This window comes from Salvelinus alpinus, chromosome 30 (genome assembly GCF_045679555.1).
Source record: "Salvelinus alpinus chromosome 30, SLU_Salpinus.1, whole genome shotgun sequence".
In the NCBI taxonomy this organism is placed as follows: domain Eukaryota; kingdom Metazoa; phylum Chordata; class Actinopteri; order Salmoniformes; family Salmonidae; genus Salvelinus; species Salvelinus alpinus.
The window spans coordinates 27,971,304-27,990,317 of NC_092115.1; the positions used below are offsets into that span (position 1 = coordinate 27,971,304).

Sequence of the window (19,014 nt, forward strand, 5' to 3'; positions counted from 1 at the left end):
GAGAGGAAGATGTGATCTCAACTTCGTTGGCGTGAAAGGCAGAGGCTTGGTGTGTGTGTAAATCATACAGGATAACAAAGGCCAATGCATTTCTATGGGCCTATTTTTGACCTAAGCATGTTGCCTGCCTTCCCGCATTTGGGACAACGACTCCCTTTGTTAGGGCCAAAATGCAACATGGAGAACAAGCGGACATAAACACTCATAAAAACAGAAATAACAAAACCTTGATTCTTGCGATATTGGCATTTGGAATATCGCGCAAAAACATACATTCAAATTAATCTGATATATCGCCCAGCCCTACAGTGGGCTAATGTTGCTGAATAAATATAGGGGAAACACAGCTCTGAGTAACCTACGTGTGTAATATATGTTTACTCCATTGCCTTACACTGCATCCTGAGTCCTCTTTCTCACACACACACCATAACGCCACTGAACTACAAGCTGAGCGGTTTAATACTCGCTGGAAGTATTTTGTCAACCCTCATCCACGTCCCCTCTAAAGCCTGGTCTCTGGGGAGAGAGGAACTCTTTTCAACAGGGCTACGGGTCAGTCAGTGATCGAGAGGGGGAGGGGAATATAGACAGAACATCTGACCTGCCTAGTATCACAACATCCCATTTACTTTACTCTTCAAAAAACAGCCCATATTAGACGGGCTGGCTGACAACGTCACGAAAACAAATGTGTACGCGTCAAATGGGGCAGATGACTGGGATCGACCAACAATGGCAAGCTGCCATGTAGGGAATCATAGGTGGCTCGTTTCATCTTGACACCATGTCTTGTTTAGAGGTGTTTTGACTGATGTCTATTCTAATAAGGCAAAAAATTTAAAACAGCTAGTTAGCTAACCAACAACTGTAGCGATGTATTTGAGAGACATCAAGTGCAATTGTGCAAATGTATTTAATGTTTTCAATAAACATTGGAGACAAATGTTTACATGTTGTCAACAACCTACGTCTGTTTTGTTGCTAAACAACCAACCAGTCTATTCCTGTCTTCTAACAAAGGACATACCAACCTATACCCTCAAGTCCTAACCTCCAAACGCCATCATCTTTGATTCAGAGGTGACAATCAAGAATACCCAACCACACTGATGACTAGGGCTGGAAATTGCAAGGGACCTCACGATACAATATTATCACGATACTAAGGTGCCAATGTGATATGTATAGCGATTCTATAGGTATTGTGATTTGATGTTCCAAACATATTGCTCACTACACAAGAAAATTAGTTATGATCAGTCATGGAAATAAGTGTTAACATGTTGACTCACTATTTAAAAAGAAGATGGCGAACAAGTTACAGGATGAAAAATACTAGAGTTTTGCTCCAGGTACAGCCGATTAGCACTAGCTGACGCTATAGCTGACCGCTCTACAGTCATCTCCGTAGTCAAGTCCCAGCTCGGCCCTGCTGCTCTGCTCCATCACCCTGATTGCAGCTCTTTTGTCCTCAACAGATGTGTGTGTGTGTGTGTGTGTGTGTGTGTGTGTGTGTGTGTGTGTGTGTGTGAGAGAGAGAGGCGAGCCCTGACTAAAGCAGATGTTTCGGATGACCGCTCTGGTCGTGACCTGTTCTCTGCCCATTCATGACTTTAGGGACCTCAGAGTAATTCAGTATGTGTGAGCTTACTCGGACTAGCTGATGCTAGTACACAGATTGCCTAATTTAACACAAACCTAGATTGATTTTGGAGCTGGATCAGTGTGCCTTCAGGGGTGTATTGGCACACACTCATACACCCACACCATTCATTGCAAATCATATAAATTGAAGTGCTCTGAAAAATCACAAACAGCCAGTGGTGTAAAATAACTAAGTACAAATACTTTGAAGTACTACTTAGGTTGTTTTTTTTTTGGGGGGGGGGGGGTCTGTACTTTACTATTTATACAGTGGGGAGAACAAGTAAATCGGCAGTGTATCAAATACTTGTTCTCCCCACTGTATATAGTCTCAATTAGCCTGGCTAACATTTGCTAGTTAACTAGCTTCTCTCGGTTTGATGCAGTCAAGACAGGAACCATGTAATCAGATGAGATGATCAATAACTAGAAATACGTTTGTCTACCAGCGCAAGTCGACTTGGTTACCATCTCTCGCACCCTCCCTGCTCCCCTTGTCACTCACTTTTGAGCTGCGGCTCTGCTTTGAGCCTCTCTCTCTCCCTCATGTATTACAGCTACGGTTAATAAAGTAGCTAAGATATTTGCCTTTTTCTCCTCCTACTAACATTACAGCATTGTTTCGTTAGGTATTGGTTTAATTTGCATTTCCCTTTATGATGATCGGGATCTGTTAGTGGTAGCTTTGTGATAACTACATTGATTTTAAATTGTGTGAAAACCCCCCAAAAAACACATTGTTCTCCAGTTAAACCCCTGCTTTTAAAAGATAACTAAAATGTAGTCTATTGCTGTGAAAAATGTTGTGTGTGCCACCAAATCATGGGCTGTTGCCACCAACTGAAAAAGTTTGTGGGAAAATGTGAGTCTGGAGCCCTGTCCTCGAGCCAAAACGTTTGACCACCCTTGGACAGTAGTTTCTGTAGAAAACAATGGCTTCATAAGTATTATTGTTTTGCTTCTAGCTCAGTCATTGCATTGCATGAGTCTCGAAATATCCTTATCTGCTCCTGAATTCATATTAGAGGTCGACCGATTAATCGGAATGGCCGATTTCAAGTTTCCATAACAATCTTCTTTTTTTTTTTTTTTTTTACACCTTTATTTAACTAGGCAAGTCAGTTAAGAACACATTCTTATTTTCAATGACGGCCTAGGAACGGTGGGTTAACTACCTTGTTCAGGGGCAGAACGACAGATTTTTACCTTGTCAGCTCGGGGATTCAATCTTGCAACCTTACGGTTAACTTGTCCAACGCTCTAACCACCTGCCTTACATTGCACTCCACGAGGAGCCTGCCTGTTACGCGGATGCAGTAAGAAGCCATGGTAAGTTGCTAGCTAGCATTAAACGTATCTTATCAATCAATCAATCATAATCACTAGTTAACTATACATGGTTGAGGATATTACTAGTTTATCTAGCGTGTCCTGCGTTGCATATAATCGGTGCGGTGCGCATTCGCGAAACAGGACTGTCGTTGCTCTAACGTGTACCTAACCATAAACATCAATGCCTTTCTTAAAATCAATACACAGAAGTATATATTTTTAAACCTGCATATTTAGCTAAAAGAAAACCAGGTTAGCAGGCAATATTAACCAGGTGAAATTGTGTCACTTCTCTTGCGTTCATTGCACGCAGAGTCAGGGTATATGCAACAGTTTGGGCCACCTGGCTCGTTGCGAACTAATTTGCCAGAATTTTACGTAATTATGACATAACATTGAAGGTTGTGCAATGTAACAGGAATATTTAGACTTATGGATGCCACCCGTTAGATAAAATACGGAACGGTTCCGTTATTCACTGAAAGAATAAATGTTTTGTTTTCGTGATGATAGTTTCCAGATTCGACCATATTAATGACCTAAGGCTCGTATTTCTGTGTGTTATGTTATAATTAAGTCTATGATTTGATATTTGCTAGAGCAGTCTGACTGAGCGATGGTAGGCACCAGCAGGCTCGTAAGCATTCATTCAACCAGCACTTTTGTGCGTTTTGCCAGCAGCTCATCGCAATGCTTCAAGCATTGCACTGTTTATGACTTCAAGCCTATCAACTCCCGAGATTAGGCTGGTGTAACCGATGTGAAATGGCTAGCTAGTTAGCGGGGTGCGCGTTAATAGCGTTTCAAACGTCATTCGCTCTGAGACTTGGAGTAGTTGTTCCCCTTGCTCTGCATGGGTAACGATGCTTCGAGGGTGGCTGTTGTCGATGTGTTCCTGGTTCGAGCCTAGGTAGGGGCGAGGAGAGGGACGGAAGCTATACTGCTACACTGGCAATACTAAAGTGCCTATAAGAACATCCAATAGGCAAAGATATATGAAATACAAATCGTAGAGAGAGAAATAGTCCTATAATAACTACAACCTAAAACATCTTACCTGGGAATATTGAAGACTCATGTTAAAAGGAACCACCAGCTTTCATATGTTCTCATGTTCTGAGCAAGGAACTTAAACGTTAGCTTTCTTACATGGCACATATTGCACTTTTACTTTCTTCCCCTACACTTTGTTTTTGCATTATTTAAACCAAATTGAACATGTTTCATTGTTTATTTGAGGCTAAATTGATTTTATTGATGTATTATATTAAGTTAAAATAAGTGTTCATTCAGTATTGTTGTAATTGTCATTATTACAAATAAAATAAAATTAGACCGATTAATTGGTATCGGTTTTTTTTGGTCCTCCAATAGTCGGCATCGGTATCGGCATTGAAAAATCATAAATTGGTCGACATCTAATTCATATTAATCTATAATTCATATAAATTGCTTTGCTCAAGGGTAAAATTATATTTTTGTTATGTGACTGTGGAATCCAAACCTACACCATATTGTCAAGGAGGGGTAAGGTACTTGTACACTAGTTTGAACATGTAAAACTCGATAACATTTGTCAGTTTAACTTCTTATAGGCCTAACGTACGCTAACCCCATTCCGTACAAATGTGCGCAACCACGAGGCTGCAAAGAAAACTAATGGGACTGTAGCGACTGTGTTGACATCAATCTGGGGTGTGAACTACGTTTCTATTCAAGCGTTGATTGACATGGTAATGGCTCTATAGTATTGGAGAAAAGTTGAAAAAAAACAGACCCCTCCGACGCTGTACGTTACATCGTGTCATGGCGTAACGTACAGCACGCATAAAGCAACTAATTCTGTCTTACAGCCTCTCTCCACCAGGTGTAGTACTTCTCTCACAAATTAAAAACAAGAAAGGGACAGGGTAGGGGTGGATACCTAGTCATTTTTTGCTTCATCACTGCAAGCTATCATGACTCTCAAAAGCCGCTGTTTACTTCTGAAGATCAGGTTTAGGGCGGTGCAAAAGTGATTCTAATGCAACACAAACCTTAAAATAGGTATGTAATGACACATTATATAAATTAGGGAGCAGTGGAACTGGCTTCGAGGTCCAGATTAAAAATTGGAGGGCTATAGGGTATATGGTGTCATTTAGGAAGTACCAGTAAGTCTGCCTGCAAACTCAGGTCTTTGTAAATGATCAGCACCCAGTGAGCAGTTGTTGTTGGGGGTTAGCTGCCTTGCTCATGGGCAGAAAGGCACATTTTTCCACCTTGTCGGCTCAGAGTTGAACAGGCGACATTTTGGTTACTGGCCCAATGCTCTTAACCACTATACGACCTGCCGCCCTTATTACTATTAGCCTACCTATTACCCTACTACTGTGCTCAAGGTAGTTCTATATACAGAGAATAAAACCTGAATATGCAATACTATGACATGTTTTTTTCCTCAAGAGACCAAAGCCATTGAACAGAGAGAAACTAGAGCACAGCGCCTGAAAAACAGTATCAGTGTCAAACTAACCTGTCCTTCACTCTTTTTGAATATTAGACAGTGAAAGTAAAAATATTTATTTATACAGTACCAGTCAAGTTGACACCTACTCATTCCAGGGTTTTCCTTTATATTTTACTATTTTCTGCATTGTAGAATAATAGTGAAGACCTCAAAACTAGGAAATAACCCACATGGAATCATGTAGTAACCAAAAAAAGTGTTAAACAACATTTCAATTAACAGGTGTGCCTTGATAAAAGTAAAATGTGGAATTTCTTTCTATCTGAATGCATTTGAGCCAATCCGTTGTGTTGTGACATGGTAGGGGTGGTATACAAAAGATAGCTCTATTTGATAAAAGACCAAGTCCATATTATTATATTACAAGAACAGCTCAAATAAGCCAAGAGAAATGACAGTCCGTTACTTTAAGACATGAAGGTCCGACAATACGGAAAATTCTGTCGCAAAAAACCATCAAGCGCTATGATGAAACTGGCTATCATAAGGACCACCACAGGAAAGGAAGACCCAGAGTTACCGCTGCTGCAGAGGATAAGTTCATTAGCGTTAACTGTACCTCAGATTGCAGCCCAAATAAATGCTTCAGAGTTCAAGTAAGACATCAACATCAACTGTTCAACTGTTCAGAGGAGACTGCGTGAATCAGGCCTTCATGGTCAAATTGCTGGAAAGAAACCACTACTAAAGGACACCAATACGAAGAACGTACTTGCTTAGACCAAGAAACACGAGCAATGGACATTAAACCGGTGGAAGTGGTCTTACGACCAAATTTGATATTTTTGGTTCTAACCGCTGTGTCTTTGTGAGATGCAGAGTAGTTGAACGCATGATCTCCGCATGTGTGGTTCCCACCATGAAGAAGGAGGTGTGATGGTGTGGGGGTGCTTTGCTGGTGACACAGTCAGTGATTTATTTAGAATAAGGCACACTTAACCAGCATGGCTACCACAGTATTTTGCTGTGATACGCCATCCCATCTGGTTTGTGCTTAGCGGGACTATCATTTGTTTTTCAACAGAACAATGACCCAAAACACACCTTCAGGATGTGTAAGGGCTATTTGACCAGGAAGGTGAGTGATGAGTGCTGCATCAGATGACCTGGACACCACAGTCACCCGACCTCAACCAAATTGAGATGGTTTGGGATGAGTTGGACCGCAGAGTGAAGGAAAAGAAACCAACAAGTGCTCAGCATGTGGGAACTCCAAGACTGTTGGAAAAGCATGCTAGGTGACTACCTCTTGAAGCTGGTTGAGAGAATGCAAAGAGTGTGCAAAGCTGTCAAAGGCAAAGGTTGGCAAATTTGAAGAATCTAAAATATAAACCATATTTTTTATTTGTTTAACACCTTTTGGTTACTACATGATTCCATGTGTTATTTCAAAGTTGTGATGTCTTCACTAAAAATAAAGAAAAACCTTGAATGAGTAGGTGTCCAAACTTTTGACAGCTACTATCTATATACACACTTATTTTACCAACTAAATTGACAGAACACATTTTCATTTACATGACGGTATGAGGGCCAGCTTGGGAATTCAGCCAGCACAACGAGGTTAACACCCCTACTCTTACGATAAGTGCCATGGGATCTTTATTAAGCACAGAATCAGGACACCCGTTTAACGTCCCATCCGAAAGACGGCACACTATACCAGGCAATGTCCCCAATCACTACTTTCAGACCAGAGGAAAGATTGCCTCCTACTGGCCCTTCAACACCACTTCCAGAAGTATCTGGTCACCCATCTAGGGACCAAGCAGGGCCAACCGTGCTCAGCTTCAGAGGCAAGCCAACAGTGGGATGCAGGGCGGTATGCTGCAGGGATAAAATGTTTTATCCAGTACAGTGATACATTTAATAATCTAATGTGGAAAGGGACACAGGGTTTCTTCTCAGCCTACCAGTGAAATGGGGGGTGGGGGGGGGGGGTGGAGTATCGCTGCCATTGCTCTGCTAAAGTAGTGTCTGACCAGTGGGGACGGGGCACTGCTTTATGTCAGATAGTGGGATAGGCTTTTTATGTGGTCTGTATATGCCTAGTACCTGCATTGAATCAGAACGCTTCACCCACTCATATAGGAAATAGAATCTCCATCTAGCCTATGGATGGCCACTCCAATATCTTGACTTTGTTGTTCTTAAGCCATTTTCCACAACTATGGAAGTATGCTTAGGGTCATGGTCCATTTGGAAGACCCATTTGCGACCAAGCTTTAACTTCCTGACTGATGTCTTGAGATGTCGCTTCAATATATCCACATAATTTCCCTCCCCATGATGCCATCTATTTTGTGAAGTGCACCAGTCCCTCCTGCAGGAAAGCACCCCCACAACATTATGCTGCCACCCCCATGCTTCACGGTTGGGATGGTGTTCTTCAGCTTGCAAGTGTCCCCCTTTTTCCTCCAAACAAAATGATGGGCATTATGGCCAAACAGTTCTATTTTTGTTTCATCAGACCAGAGGACATTTCTCCAAAAAGTACAATCTTAGTCCCCATGTGCCGTTGCAAACCGCAGTCTGGCATTTTTATGTCGGTTTTGGAGCAGTGGCTTCTTCCTTGCTAAGCGGCCTTTCAGGCCCATGTCAAAATAGGACTCGATTTACTGTGGATATAGATACTTTTGTACCCGTTTCCTCCAGCACCTTCACAAGGTCCTTTGTTGTTTTTCTGGGATTGATTTGCACCAAAGTATGTTCATCTCTAGGAGACAGAACGGGTCTCCTTCCTAAGCGGAATGACAGCTGTGTGGCCCCATGGTGTTTATACATATGAACGTGGTACCTTCAGGTGTTTGGAAATTGCTCTCAAGGATGAACCAGATTTATAGATCTAAAAAAAAATCTGAAGTCTTGGTCAATTTCTTTTGATTTTCCCATGATGTCAAACAAAGAGGCACTGAGTTTGAAGGTAGGCCTTGAAATATATCCACAGGTACACCTCCAATTGACTCAAATTATGTCAATTAGCCTATCAGAAGCTTCTAAAGCCATGACATCATTTTCTGGAATTTTCCAAGCTGTTATTAAAAGGCAGTCAACTTAGTGTATGTAAACTTCTGACCCACTGGAACTGTGATACAGTGAATTATAAACAATTCTGTAAACAATTGTTGGAAAACTGACTTGTGTCATGCACAAAGTAGATATCCTAAACGACTTGCCAAAACTATAGTTTGTTAACAAGAAATTTGTGGAGTGGTTGAAAAACTAGTTTTAATGACTCCAACCTAACTGTATGTAAACTTCCGACTTCAACTGTAGATATTCCATATAGAAATCAGCCGTTTCCAGCTACAATAGTCATTTACAACATTAACAAAGTCTACACTGTATTTCTGATCAATTTGATGTTATTTTAATGGACAAAAAAAAACGCTTTTCTTTCAAAAACAAGGACATTTCTAAGTGACCCCAAACTTTTGAACGTATATGTATTTAAGTGCTGGCCGAGAGTTTTTATTCAATGTGTGGAGAAAAAGCATTCACTCAAAGACTTTGTTTATGTGAATTATTGGTTGACAAATTACCTAAACGTTGGCTGTATGAATTGATGTGACATTTCAATTGGTTCACAGAACCCCATCACTCTGAAGTGACAATGGTGTTTGTACACATTGTGGATTGGCTCTGAGGGTTTATTCCCCATGGTAGGCTATAGGTTTGTACGTGACATTATAGAAATGACATATAGCCTATATGTCATTTCCAAAATGGCACTCACAGACCTATCCACATCTCTGCACAGTACACTGATATACAGGGATGAAATGAGACCTAACCATATGACATTATAGCAGAAAACTAGAACATGTTTCTGATCATATCCCTGCTTTTCTCTCCTCTAGTCATCTATACCAAGAGATACTCCACAGGGATGCTAGTGCTGGAGAATAGGCTGTGCTCTGTACATTGAAGGTATGAGGGTGTGGATGAGCATCTTTCAGCTCTGCCTATCAGAGTGGACTCATGAAGCGCATCACCGTTCCCCGTACAGATGGGATGCTTTGTGTCAAGAAGCGTGCTCCCTGAATGGGATTTACCCTTTTATCTAAACTGCATCTCGAATTGGATTAAAAACGTTGTGGCTTCATTAACTATGACCTTGACTCATCTCTAGGCTACATCTATCCATCCTTTATAAACACAAATCCGTCCCTGTACGTTTTTCAAATAAGACATGGCGATAATGATACTGTGTTACAATGTATTTTTGCTCTCAGAGCTTCAACAGAGAAGCTGCCAAAACTATGTTGCCTAGGACAACTCGCGGGTTAATGTCAACGTCGGCTGCATGAGACTCCAGCATTCACGGATACATTAGTACGCGCGTTGAATGTTTAGTAGCCTAATAATTCATTGTTATCAGTTATCAGCAACACATTGTTTTAATTGATAGCTAACTACGGCTCCCATTTTCTGTAGCAAACGGTCCATACGATGTTTATCTGGTAAACGTGTCGTTGGGTAGTCAGTAATTAACAATGTAACAGCGTATCTTCATTTACACTACACACGTGAGTACTAATCAATGCGCTTCAATCGGCAAATTAGCGACCTTTTAGATCATAATGTGGTCTTCGGACTAAGGTCTTCTACTTTGTTTATTCGACAATTGTAGTTATCGCTATTCCATAATTATCTAGCACTTGTATCACATTGTAGCAAATATAAAACTGCCACGTTTACAGCTTTGCTTGTCCCCCGACTCAAAACACAAGAAAGCCACGATAAACAATTATTCTGGACAAAATTAATTTGCCGTGGCAAAAATTGACAAAGTAGGCTACCGAAAGAAATCAATTGTCGAGTTTCTCTCTTTTGCTCGACAACATAGGCTATGAACCACTTCAACACAACGGGACATAAATGTCTGACCATGGCACCGCCTAAGTCCTAAACTACAGGCAACTGAGGCCATTTTCGTGTGACTTTTTATTCTCGCTCCCCCTCTCGTCTGGCCATACGCTTAACAATAAACATTCCTGACAGCTCGCATACCCCTGACCTGCGCCATCTTTGAAAACACTATTCTTGAAAACAAAAAACAAGTGTGAAAATGTAACTTGAGAATCACAATTCTGTATCTAAAGCCATATACGGCAGTCACCGAATCACTTACCGATGGATATCTGAATTCCCGCTCCAAGAAACAGGACCCAACATGTTAAATAAGAGCGCATTGTATCCATTGTCGCACGGAATTACTCTGGACTTGCTGTTGGTCAATCGGCAATTTCTCGCAATCAACTTCTATAGTCTTTGCTTGGAGAATTTTTTTTTGTGTGATTGGCCAACAACGCGAAAATACCCCGCCCACATGGGACACCCCTAACCCCTCTCTCATTACCCACCCTGATTTGATTCCATTTTGTAGCCACGTACAACGCATGCCTATCCATCCACCGCTATTTACATGTCAGGCATAGATGCCCAACCCCATCATATCCATTAGTCTAAATAATTTCAATAATGAGTAGCCTATTCCTATAGAAAGATTATGTATAATTATCCAGTCACATTGATGACATTAAAACCCTTAGCCCATTGGTAGCCTATTGATCAGATCAGCTTGAAAATGTATTATATAAATATATCTAAGCACGTAGCCTATGAATACGCAGCATACATTTCATTTATGTCAATTACTTCAAGACTTCGAAATTGTATTACTCCCATCCACTCCTACCACTGGTTGTAATGATCCACATTCTCTCTAGTATCTGGTCTATTTGCCAACAGGCCTTGTCCTGGCGGTCCAGCATACACTGGACGCAATGCACCAAATTGCCCCCAGGCCCTCCTGCCCCAAACACAGGGGGATCAACATGGAATGCTGCCCTTTTTAGTTGACCAACACAGTTCTCTGTTTGTTTGACTGCTGAGTAAACAGAGCCTTTAGCGTGACAGAAAAACAGACCTTGCTGGGGAGGTGCAAACAAACAGCACGTCACTATTTGGAGTCACTAGGCTTTCTAAGTTTAAACCCATTCACAGTCTTCCATTCATTCAAGATTTAAATTAGCACCACTTCATCAATAACACAGAATTTGAAAAACTATTCCCTGGCTTACTTTCATCCCACCAACAGAGTTACAGGATAAAAAGGTGAATGTTATGGTTAGGTGGGTGATATAATAACTAGAGTTTCTCTGTTATGCATTTATGTAGGAGACTGAGCTGTGTTGTGCTCTGCTTTGATAATGAGAAGACTGTGGTGGTATGGTAGATAGTGTACAGGGAGAGCACATTATCCCCTGTTTGTTGTAGTTTGTCAGTGCCTTGGACAGGTGTCTTGGGTGGCGGGGTGCAAAGTAACACAAGGGCAGGTGACAGGTGGGAGTATAAATTGTCTCCACACATACACACACAGGTTCTGTAATGACACAGAGCACAGTGAAGGCAGATGGTCATGAACACAGGACTCTGGATCTACCTGTAGGGACAAGACGTGAACATCCCATTAACAACCTGAGAGAGGCCTGTAATGATGGAGAAAACAAACACACTGCCGTGTTGCATGAAACTGGCCTCCTTTGTCACAGGTGAAATAACATAAGCTCCCTCTATGACTACAAGCCAATGCACTTATTGAACCTGACATGATTACTATGGGAAAAATAGATATTATGAGGGATGAAAGATCCAACTTGAGGGGGATGTTACTAAGTTTTATATTGCCCTTCCCTCTTTCCGTATGAACAAAAATCTTTATTTTCATTTAATAGGTTTTATTTTCAACTCAAAAGTGCATCCTGTCCTTCATAAAGGGTCTCACAGAACTGCTGCTTTGTCTGGAGGACAATGATGTATGTACAAAGCAGCACTGTGTACTGCAAACATCTTGGTTTTAGAATCAGGGAAACAATGAAACATTCAGAGAACCTTGTTTACAAAAGATCATTAAAATCAATATGATTAAAATGACTTTGGTCGATTAATAATTTCAAGGAGAAACACGGAAGAGTTGTATCATTGCACATACACTGTAAGAAACACCTAGTCAGATTAATCCAGCGAGACAGATTTGATAACAAACCAGAAATATTTCTTAAATGTCCCCAACCATAATTAAGAAGCTGTATGAACGCTAATATCAAATTATTCTGAGTTTTTTTATTCTTAATGATGTTCACGTCCTAGGCCCACTTTCAACAGAACAATCGGTAGTGACATGGTTTGCTACCACCTAGTGCCCATTTGGTTTAACTGCGTTTATTTACCTACAAGATAAAATGTAATTGATTTTGTGTTGCAGAACTACACATAACAGTAATAACAGAGTCTTAAAAAAAAAAAAAACATTTATTCACTGAGCACCAGTCAATGAGTACAAACATCTCTGAATGACAGTCAAACTTTTTCTTTCCAATTTAAAAAAGACAATCTTCCTGACTAAAAAAATAACCTATCGCATCTGTGAAATTAATCAACATATAAAAATACTTTGAGCTACAAGAGTTGTTACCGTTCCTATCATTTCCCCAGCCATTAAAATATCTAGCTCTTGATTATATATTTGTTGAAAGTACATCTACAGTTAGTCAATTAGTAGAATACCGTACAAAAATAACTTTCAGGTTAGATAGCACGTGCAGTGTTTCAATTTCATTTCATTTGAAAGTGAACCTATGTTTTGCTAGATTTAAGATGATGTGCTGTTACAGTATAAATAAAATAGAATTAAACTTAAATATTAAGAAAAAGTTATCACTCACAACAGAAAAACCCTTAACATTTTTCACAGACAAAAAGCCTTCATGGCTATGGAAACATCCCAAACTATTCAAATCAACTCACAGTGCATCGAAATGACTTCAAGGCCTAAAGAGGAAAAAAAGGTTCCCTTGTCTGAAAACAAAAATGTATAATAAAATACTTGGATATCACAGAAAAACAGAAAAGACCAGTCGTCCTAATTTCATCATATCATCATATTGTTTTGGGGACTGATACATTAATCCACAAAAGGTTAGAACTGTTGTTGTCTCTATGCAAACTACTCTACTGGGCACTTAAGAATAAGACTAAATTGAGCAAACCAACAACAAAAAAATGTGTTAATGACTACTTCAGCAGAAACCGTGTGTTAGTCGGTTGCTTGCTGATTACCAGTTCTTTGGCATTCCTTCTTCAGTCAATTTAAACACAGAGTGAATTGGAGTTATGCAGTACTTTTGACAGGAAGCAATTTACAATATATTTACACTTTTCTTAAAGGGACAGGAAAACGTACATTAGGGTGCAAAGCGGTGATGCTGTGTTGATGGGAGGTTAATAATGAGAGGTGAATGAAGTGGGGGGAGTTTCATCTGTGGTCAGTATGAAATAGTGTAAAAGTGCCTCTTGTGGTCCAGCACATAGCTGCTCTTTGTTAATAGGAGACGTGTGTGTATGTGTGTGGGGAGTTAGTTAGTTTATTGTGTGGTCCACTTTGCTGTCAATGAGAGATGTGTGCGTGTTTGCTTGTGTGTACTAGATTTGCTTGAACATGCGGCAATAGCTTAGTTTTACATGCTCTTCATGAAAACATGAATGAGATCTAGTTTTGTGTGTGTGTATGAGAGAGTGTGTATACTAGATGTGTGTGTTGAGGTTAATTAGACCTTCTGTGGTCAATGTAGCTGTTCTCGATACACAGCACTACGAAGCGGTTAGAGCAGCTGCGGGTGTGTTGGCCCAGCAGTCTGCCCGTTTGGAGGAGAGAGGCCTGGCCCGTCACTGCCATGTCACCCGCGCGCCACGCCTCGCAGTAGTTAGTGGTCATACGGATGCCCACCGTGCTGGAGCCATGCCACACCAGCTTCTGAGGCCTGCGTTCACAGACAACGCACACAAAGAGTTAAACACAGACCTATGACATTTTACATTTAGAGACACTCGTTTCCAGAGTGACTTAAACCAGGGTTCAACTATGTTGTATGTCTTTTAAGGGGTCAGCCAAAGCTGGTCACTAACCAAGCGGGGTCCGTCATGACGTTCCGTCCGTCAAAGGAGTAGATGGGGATTGATGGGTCCAACACACCTCCATTCCCAGAGAAGATGTTCATCCAGCTGCCATAGAGCACCTCTCCCTGTGGAAAAGATACGATTAAAGGCACATTTACAGTCACACACTTCCTGTAGTTTCACTGAAGGAAATATTTCATTTAGAAAAATATGACTATACCTTAATGAGATTAGTACAACTGTCTTACCACATCATAACCAAAAAACGAAGGACCTATCAGTCCATTGTTTGTGTTTTAGTTGTCATAAGAGAGAACAACTGTACCTTGAGGTTGATGACGGGCATGCTGTAGCGATCTCCCTTCTTGACGATGGTTGCCAGGTCCTGGAGGTGTGAGGACATGAAGGCTCTGTAGGTAGCGGTGAGGCCAATGGCGCGGGCCTGCTGGTAGCACTGGAAATCTGCCCCCCGGATGCCACGCATGTCCCCAGAGAACGGAGCGTTTAGGGCCACCAGGTGCAGCTGAGGAAGAAAAAAGTCAATGGACTTAGACAACACAGCTCAAGCAAGTCCATGGTGACAATGTGCAACAGAGGTATAAACCCATAGCATATTGATTATGAAAATGAAGTCTTACCCCCGGTACCGAGTGTACTATATGAGGTAGGACATTATAGTTGGGCATGTAGCTAGTTCCAACTAGTTCCTAAAAAAACAGAGACACAAGCAAAGATTGACACGCCATGAGTAAAGAAATCCTAAATAAAACATTGATAATAGACTGAAGCGTGGCAGGTAGCACCTAGGTTAGAGCGCTGGGCCAGTAACCGAAAGGTTATCAGAGCCGACAAGGTGACACATCTGTTGCTGTGCCCTTGAGCAAGGCACTTAACCCTAATTGCTCCAGGGACGCTGTTTGGATATGCAAAAAAACTAACATTTCCATTACGCACTTGCGTGTAGCAGGACAAATATAAGCACGCCCCAGATGTAGTGTGCAGTGTAACAACAGTGGGTGCTGTGTTACTGTAGCCACAGTACCTGCCTGTGTGGTCTGCTGCGATCTGGTCTGCTCAGGGCCTGGGACAATGCGGAGGATGGGGTCCCTGCTGGGACAGGGATCAGCTCACCAAGCTGGAGAGACAGGACACTCATCACTGAATAAGCACAGGCAACATCTCATTTTCTATGCCAAAGGCTTTTAAGTAACTGTGGGATTGTGGGACTGTAACGGCATACAGTACCTGAACCTTGCGCCAGCCATCTCTGGCTCTAACGTAGAGTTCTCCCTTGTCTGAGGCGTATGCCATGGATCCCTCTGCAGCATGGTGGCTCTCCCTCATCAGAGTGATGGTGTTCCTGTATGTGGTCACCTGGGGTGAGAAGAGAGGAAGTTCACACTGAATCATAGACAACAGACAAATCCATGGTGGCAATGTGAGAACTGTATAGTGCACATGCAAACTCACACACAAGTCAGTACACTAAAACACATACACACATTTCCCTGTGTGTTTACCTATGTTGACTTGGTAAGTATATAAGGAAGTACCCTACTGGTTGTCTTACCAGATTTTCATAGCCAGTAATCCCAGGAGGACCAGGAGGCCCAGGTGGGCCAGGAATACTCACAGCTGAAAAATAGAACAGTCATACAAAAGTATAGCAGTGTATTGTAGGTCTACTAAACATACATTTGTGTATTTTATTAAATACATGAACTTGGAACTCACCCTAAACTAAAGCATGACAGCAAGGCTTAGTTTAAGATGTTGTATTTTAGTGAGCACACAGTGCACAGCTACCTGAGGCGTAGACCGGGGGTGGTCCAGGGGGTCCAGCAGGGCCAGGGGGCCCCCGAGTGCCTGGTCGTCCAATGCCAGGAACCCCTGGTTCACCAGGAGCTCCAGGATGACCAGGGGCGCCAACAATGGACTCACCTTTTGGCCCCTACGTATAAAGCGTATACAAAATGGCCAGAGACACATATTTACATCCAAATGAAACATCCAAAAGTAAAAGCTTTATCATGTATGGAAATTAGTGTCTTTTCTATTTAGCTTGACTACAGTTTGTAGTCAAGGTAAATGTATACAAGGTAAAAAAAAGCCTGGAATTACTCACCACAAGGCCTGATCTCCCAGGAAGACCTGGTGGGCCAGGCAACCCAGCGTCACCCTTCTCTCCTTTCATTCCTTCATAGCCCACGTCCCCTTTTTCTCCCTGAGGAACACACAGTTTGGCTGAATCAGACTATTACATTTACATTTTAGTCATTATCCACAGCGACTTGCAGAAGCAATCAAGGGAACATCGACAGAGTTCTTGACCTAATTGGCTCGGGGATTTGCACTAGCAACCTTTCGGTTACTGTCCAACGTTCTTAACCATTAGCCTACCTGCCACCCTATGACTAGCATAAGAGTTTTACATAACATACATTTCCACTTCTTATACAGTATTTGAGAGTTGAACCGGTAAATGTTCCTTAGAGAACTTAAGGGAAAAGACTCACCACAAAGCCTTCTGGAAGAACATCATCTAAGGAGGGAGAAGACATCTTAGTTAATTGTCGTCTGTTGCAAACATATGTCTGAAGACACTCATGCATACAGTTTCTGTTATAATTAAGTGCAACAAACAAGTTAAATGAAGGAGAAACTGCACATACATACCTGGTTCTCCAGGTGTTCCAGGCAGTCCAACCTCTCCCTTTTCTCCTTTAGCACCTCTGTTTCCTCTCCTACTACCTTTACAGAAACACAGTACAGGTGTATGAGACAACTGAGGTCATCTATAAAAATGTAAACCCTGCTCCATAGGCTGGATAGGTGATCCGATATTGTCAGTGTGATTCATTGATGACTTACCTTGTGATGATCCCCTGCTGCCATTCACCTATAACACAATATTGTATGCTTATTGTACTGTTATTGTGGATCAAACTTGTTGTGGAAAGATGTCACAAACAATATGGTTAATATAAAATTACACCCAAAACCAGTTCCACATAATTCCCCCCAAAATAATCACCAACAAAACAGCTTTACATCCTATACAGACAACAAGTAAAGTTGTTTCTGTTCAGTCAAAAACGTTGGGAAATTAAAATGGAGACATGAAGATTCATTTAGGTGTTAAAACATCCCTGCCAGCCTTGCACACACCAGTTAAACATAGAATGAGGACAAGGAGAGCGAGAGGTAGTAAGGAACTCAGTTGAATGTTCTTATTTTGGTTGGTCACCTTGAACTGCAGAGAAGTTAGAAGACGGAGAGCACGCATTACACTGGTTTTAAGGTCTCTGCACTTAACTACCCCAAAGCCTAGAACCAAGAGGCATGGAGAGGCAGCATTTTGTTATTATGTCCCCAGCCTGGAATAGCCTGCCAGAGAATCTGAGGGGGGACGAAACTGGACAAATGTAAAAAACGATCTTAAACACATCTTTTTAGCTTTGCTTTTCCTTAGGGTGCTTTTTAGTGGTTCAGTTTGTGTCATTCTTTAGTTTTTTATCTTATGTTTGTTGTTTTTGTCCTGTAATGCATATTGTGTTGCATGAAATGTGCTGTATAAACAAAGCTTGATTTGATGAATAACCTCTTAGCGCTCTAAAGCTGAAAAGCCAACAGATAAAAACACATGCAACAGCAACATGCCCAGGGTTAAAGGAACCGGATCACTCGAGGGAAAAAAAGCTCTTTAGATTTCTACTGGATTTTTACACTGTCAGCATAAAGCAGGCTGAACATTCAAAAGAGTTTGAATTCATCAATTCAGAAATTTATGTATTGAAGTCAATGTGACTATTCAGTGTGGTTGAGATGTTCCAGTCACATATAATGGGACTGTATGATGTCACATATGACCTTACGACCTGCGGAAGAGCAGGAGCCAGCTTTATGCTGTTGTGAGGACCACCACAAACCCAGGAAACGTGGAGGGAGACACAGCACAGCAGCAGACAGGAGGAGAGGAGATGGAGGGACTGCCTGTTAGAGGTAAGAGCCCACGGACTTACATGCACCGCCCCACCCAAAGGGCCTTAAAGGTGCTCAAACACAAACTTACTGGTGTTTTGCAGAACGGACGGGGACGGACCGGAAAAACTGTCTTTAAGATTCAGAGGGAAATTATGACATCAGACTAGTATTGACGGCGACATAATTGACAGCATCTGGATATCCAATGAAAGCGAGTACTTCATGTGTTGACATTACACCATCACTGGAGACAAATTACATTTGTTGTTCTGTTTTGTCTGTCTCCAGTGGGTCTCGTTGCTACTGTATAACATTGCTACTAAAATCAAATGTCCATTCCCCCATCCACAGTGCATTCTAATAATAGTAGAGAAACAGCAATGACATCAGCACATCAATTCTTACTTACAGTATACAGGCATACTGTACTTACTCCATTGAGTCCTATTACTGGTCCTGGGGGACCGGGGGGGCCAGGAGGACCAGGAAGTCCCTAAACACAATTACATCGATCAATCACAGTCAATGACACCCCACTTTTCTATTAGTTAGTTAGTTAGTTGATTGTACTGTAATCCCAT

General features: G+C 41.5%; 2 protein-coding genes across 5 annotated transcripts in view; both read right to left on the minus strand.

The window, feature by feature from the left end:
* Positions 1 to 10,845, minus strand: part of LOC139560117 (TGF-beta receptor type-1-like) — a 95,602-nt gene extending 84,757 nt beyond the window's left edge. Inside the window, exon 1 of the mRNA XM_071376633.1 lies at positions 10,623 to 10,845. Within this exon, the coding sequence (XP_071232734.1) occupies positions 10,623 to 10,692 (70 nt within the window). The 5' untranslated portion in view covers positions 10,693 to 10,845. The remainder of the gene's footprint in view (positions 1 to 10,622) is intronic.
* A 1,751-nt stretch (positions 10,846 to 12,596) lies between these two features.
* The window catches only part of LOC139559703 (collagen alpha-1(XV) chain-like), a 58,338-nt gene continuing 51,920 nt past the window's right edge, over positions 12,597 to 19,014 (minus strand). For 3 of the 4 annotated variants that reach the window (XM_071375927.1, XM_071375925.1, XM_071375923.1), the window contains 14 exons: positions 18,867 to 18,926; positions 18,522 to 18,563; positions 17,321 to 17,348; positions 17,126 to 17,200; positions 16,966 to 16,991; positions 16,575 to 16,673; positions 16,256 to 16,400; positions 16,020 to 16,084; positions 15,695 to 15,823; positions 15,492 to 15,584; positions 15,088 to 15,156; positions 14,775 to 14,972; positions 14,459 to 14,574; positions 12,597 to 14,313 (listed from right to left, as the gene is read on the minus strand). In XM_071375927.1, the coding sequence (XP_071232028.1) occupies positions 14,097 to 14,313; positions 14,459 to 14,574; positions 14,775 to 14,972; positions 15,088 to 15,156; positions 15,492 to 15,584; positions 15,695 to 15,823; positions 16,020 to 16,084; positions 16,256 to 16,400; positions 16,575 to 16,673; positions 16,966 to 16,991; positions 17,126 to 17,200; positions 17,321 to 17,348; positions 18,522 to 18,563; positions 18,867 to 18,926 (1,362 nt within the window). In that variant the 3' untranslated portion in view covers positions 12,597 to 14,096. The remainder of the gene's footprint in view (positions 14,314 to 14,458; positions 14,575 to 14,774; positions 14,973 to 15,087; positions 15,157 to 15,491; positions 15,585 to 15,694; positions 15,824 to 16,019; positions 16,085 to 16,255; positions 16,401 to 16,574; positions 16,674 to 16,965; positions 16,992 to 17,125; positions 17,201 to 17,320; positions 17,349 to 18,521; positions 18,564 to 18,866; positions 18,927 to 19,014) is intronic. The other variant, XM_071375924.1, reaches the window with a different exon arrangement.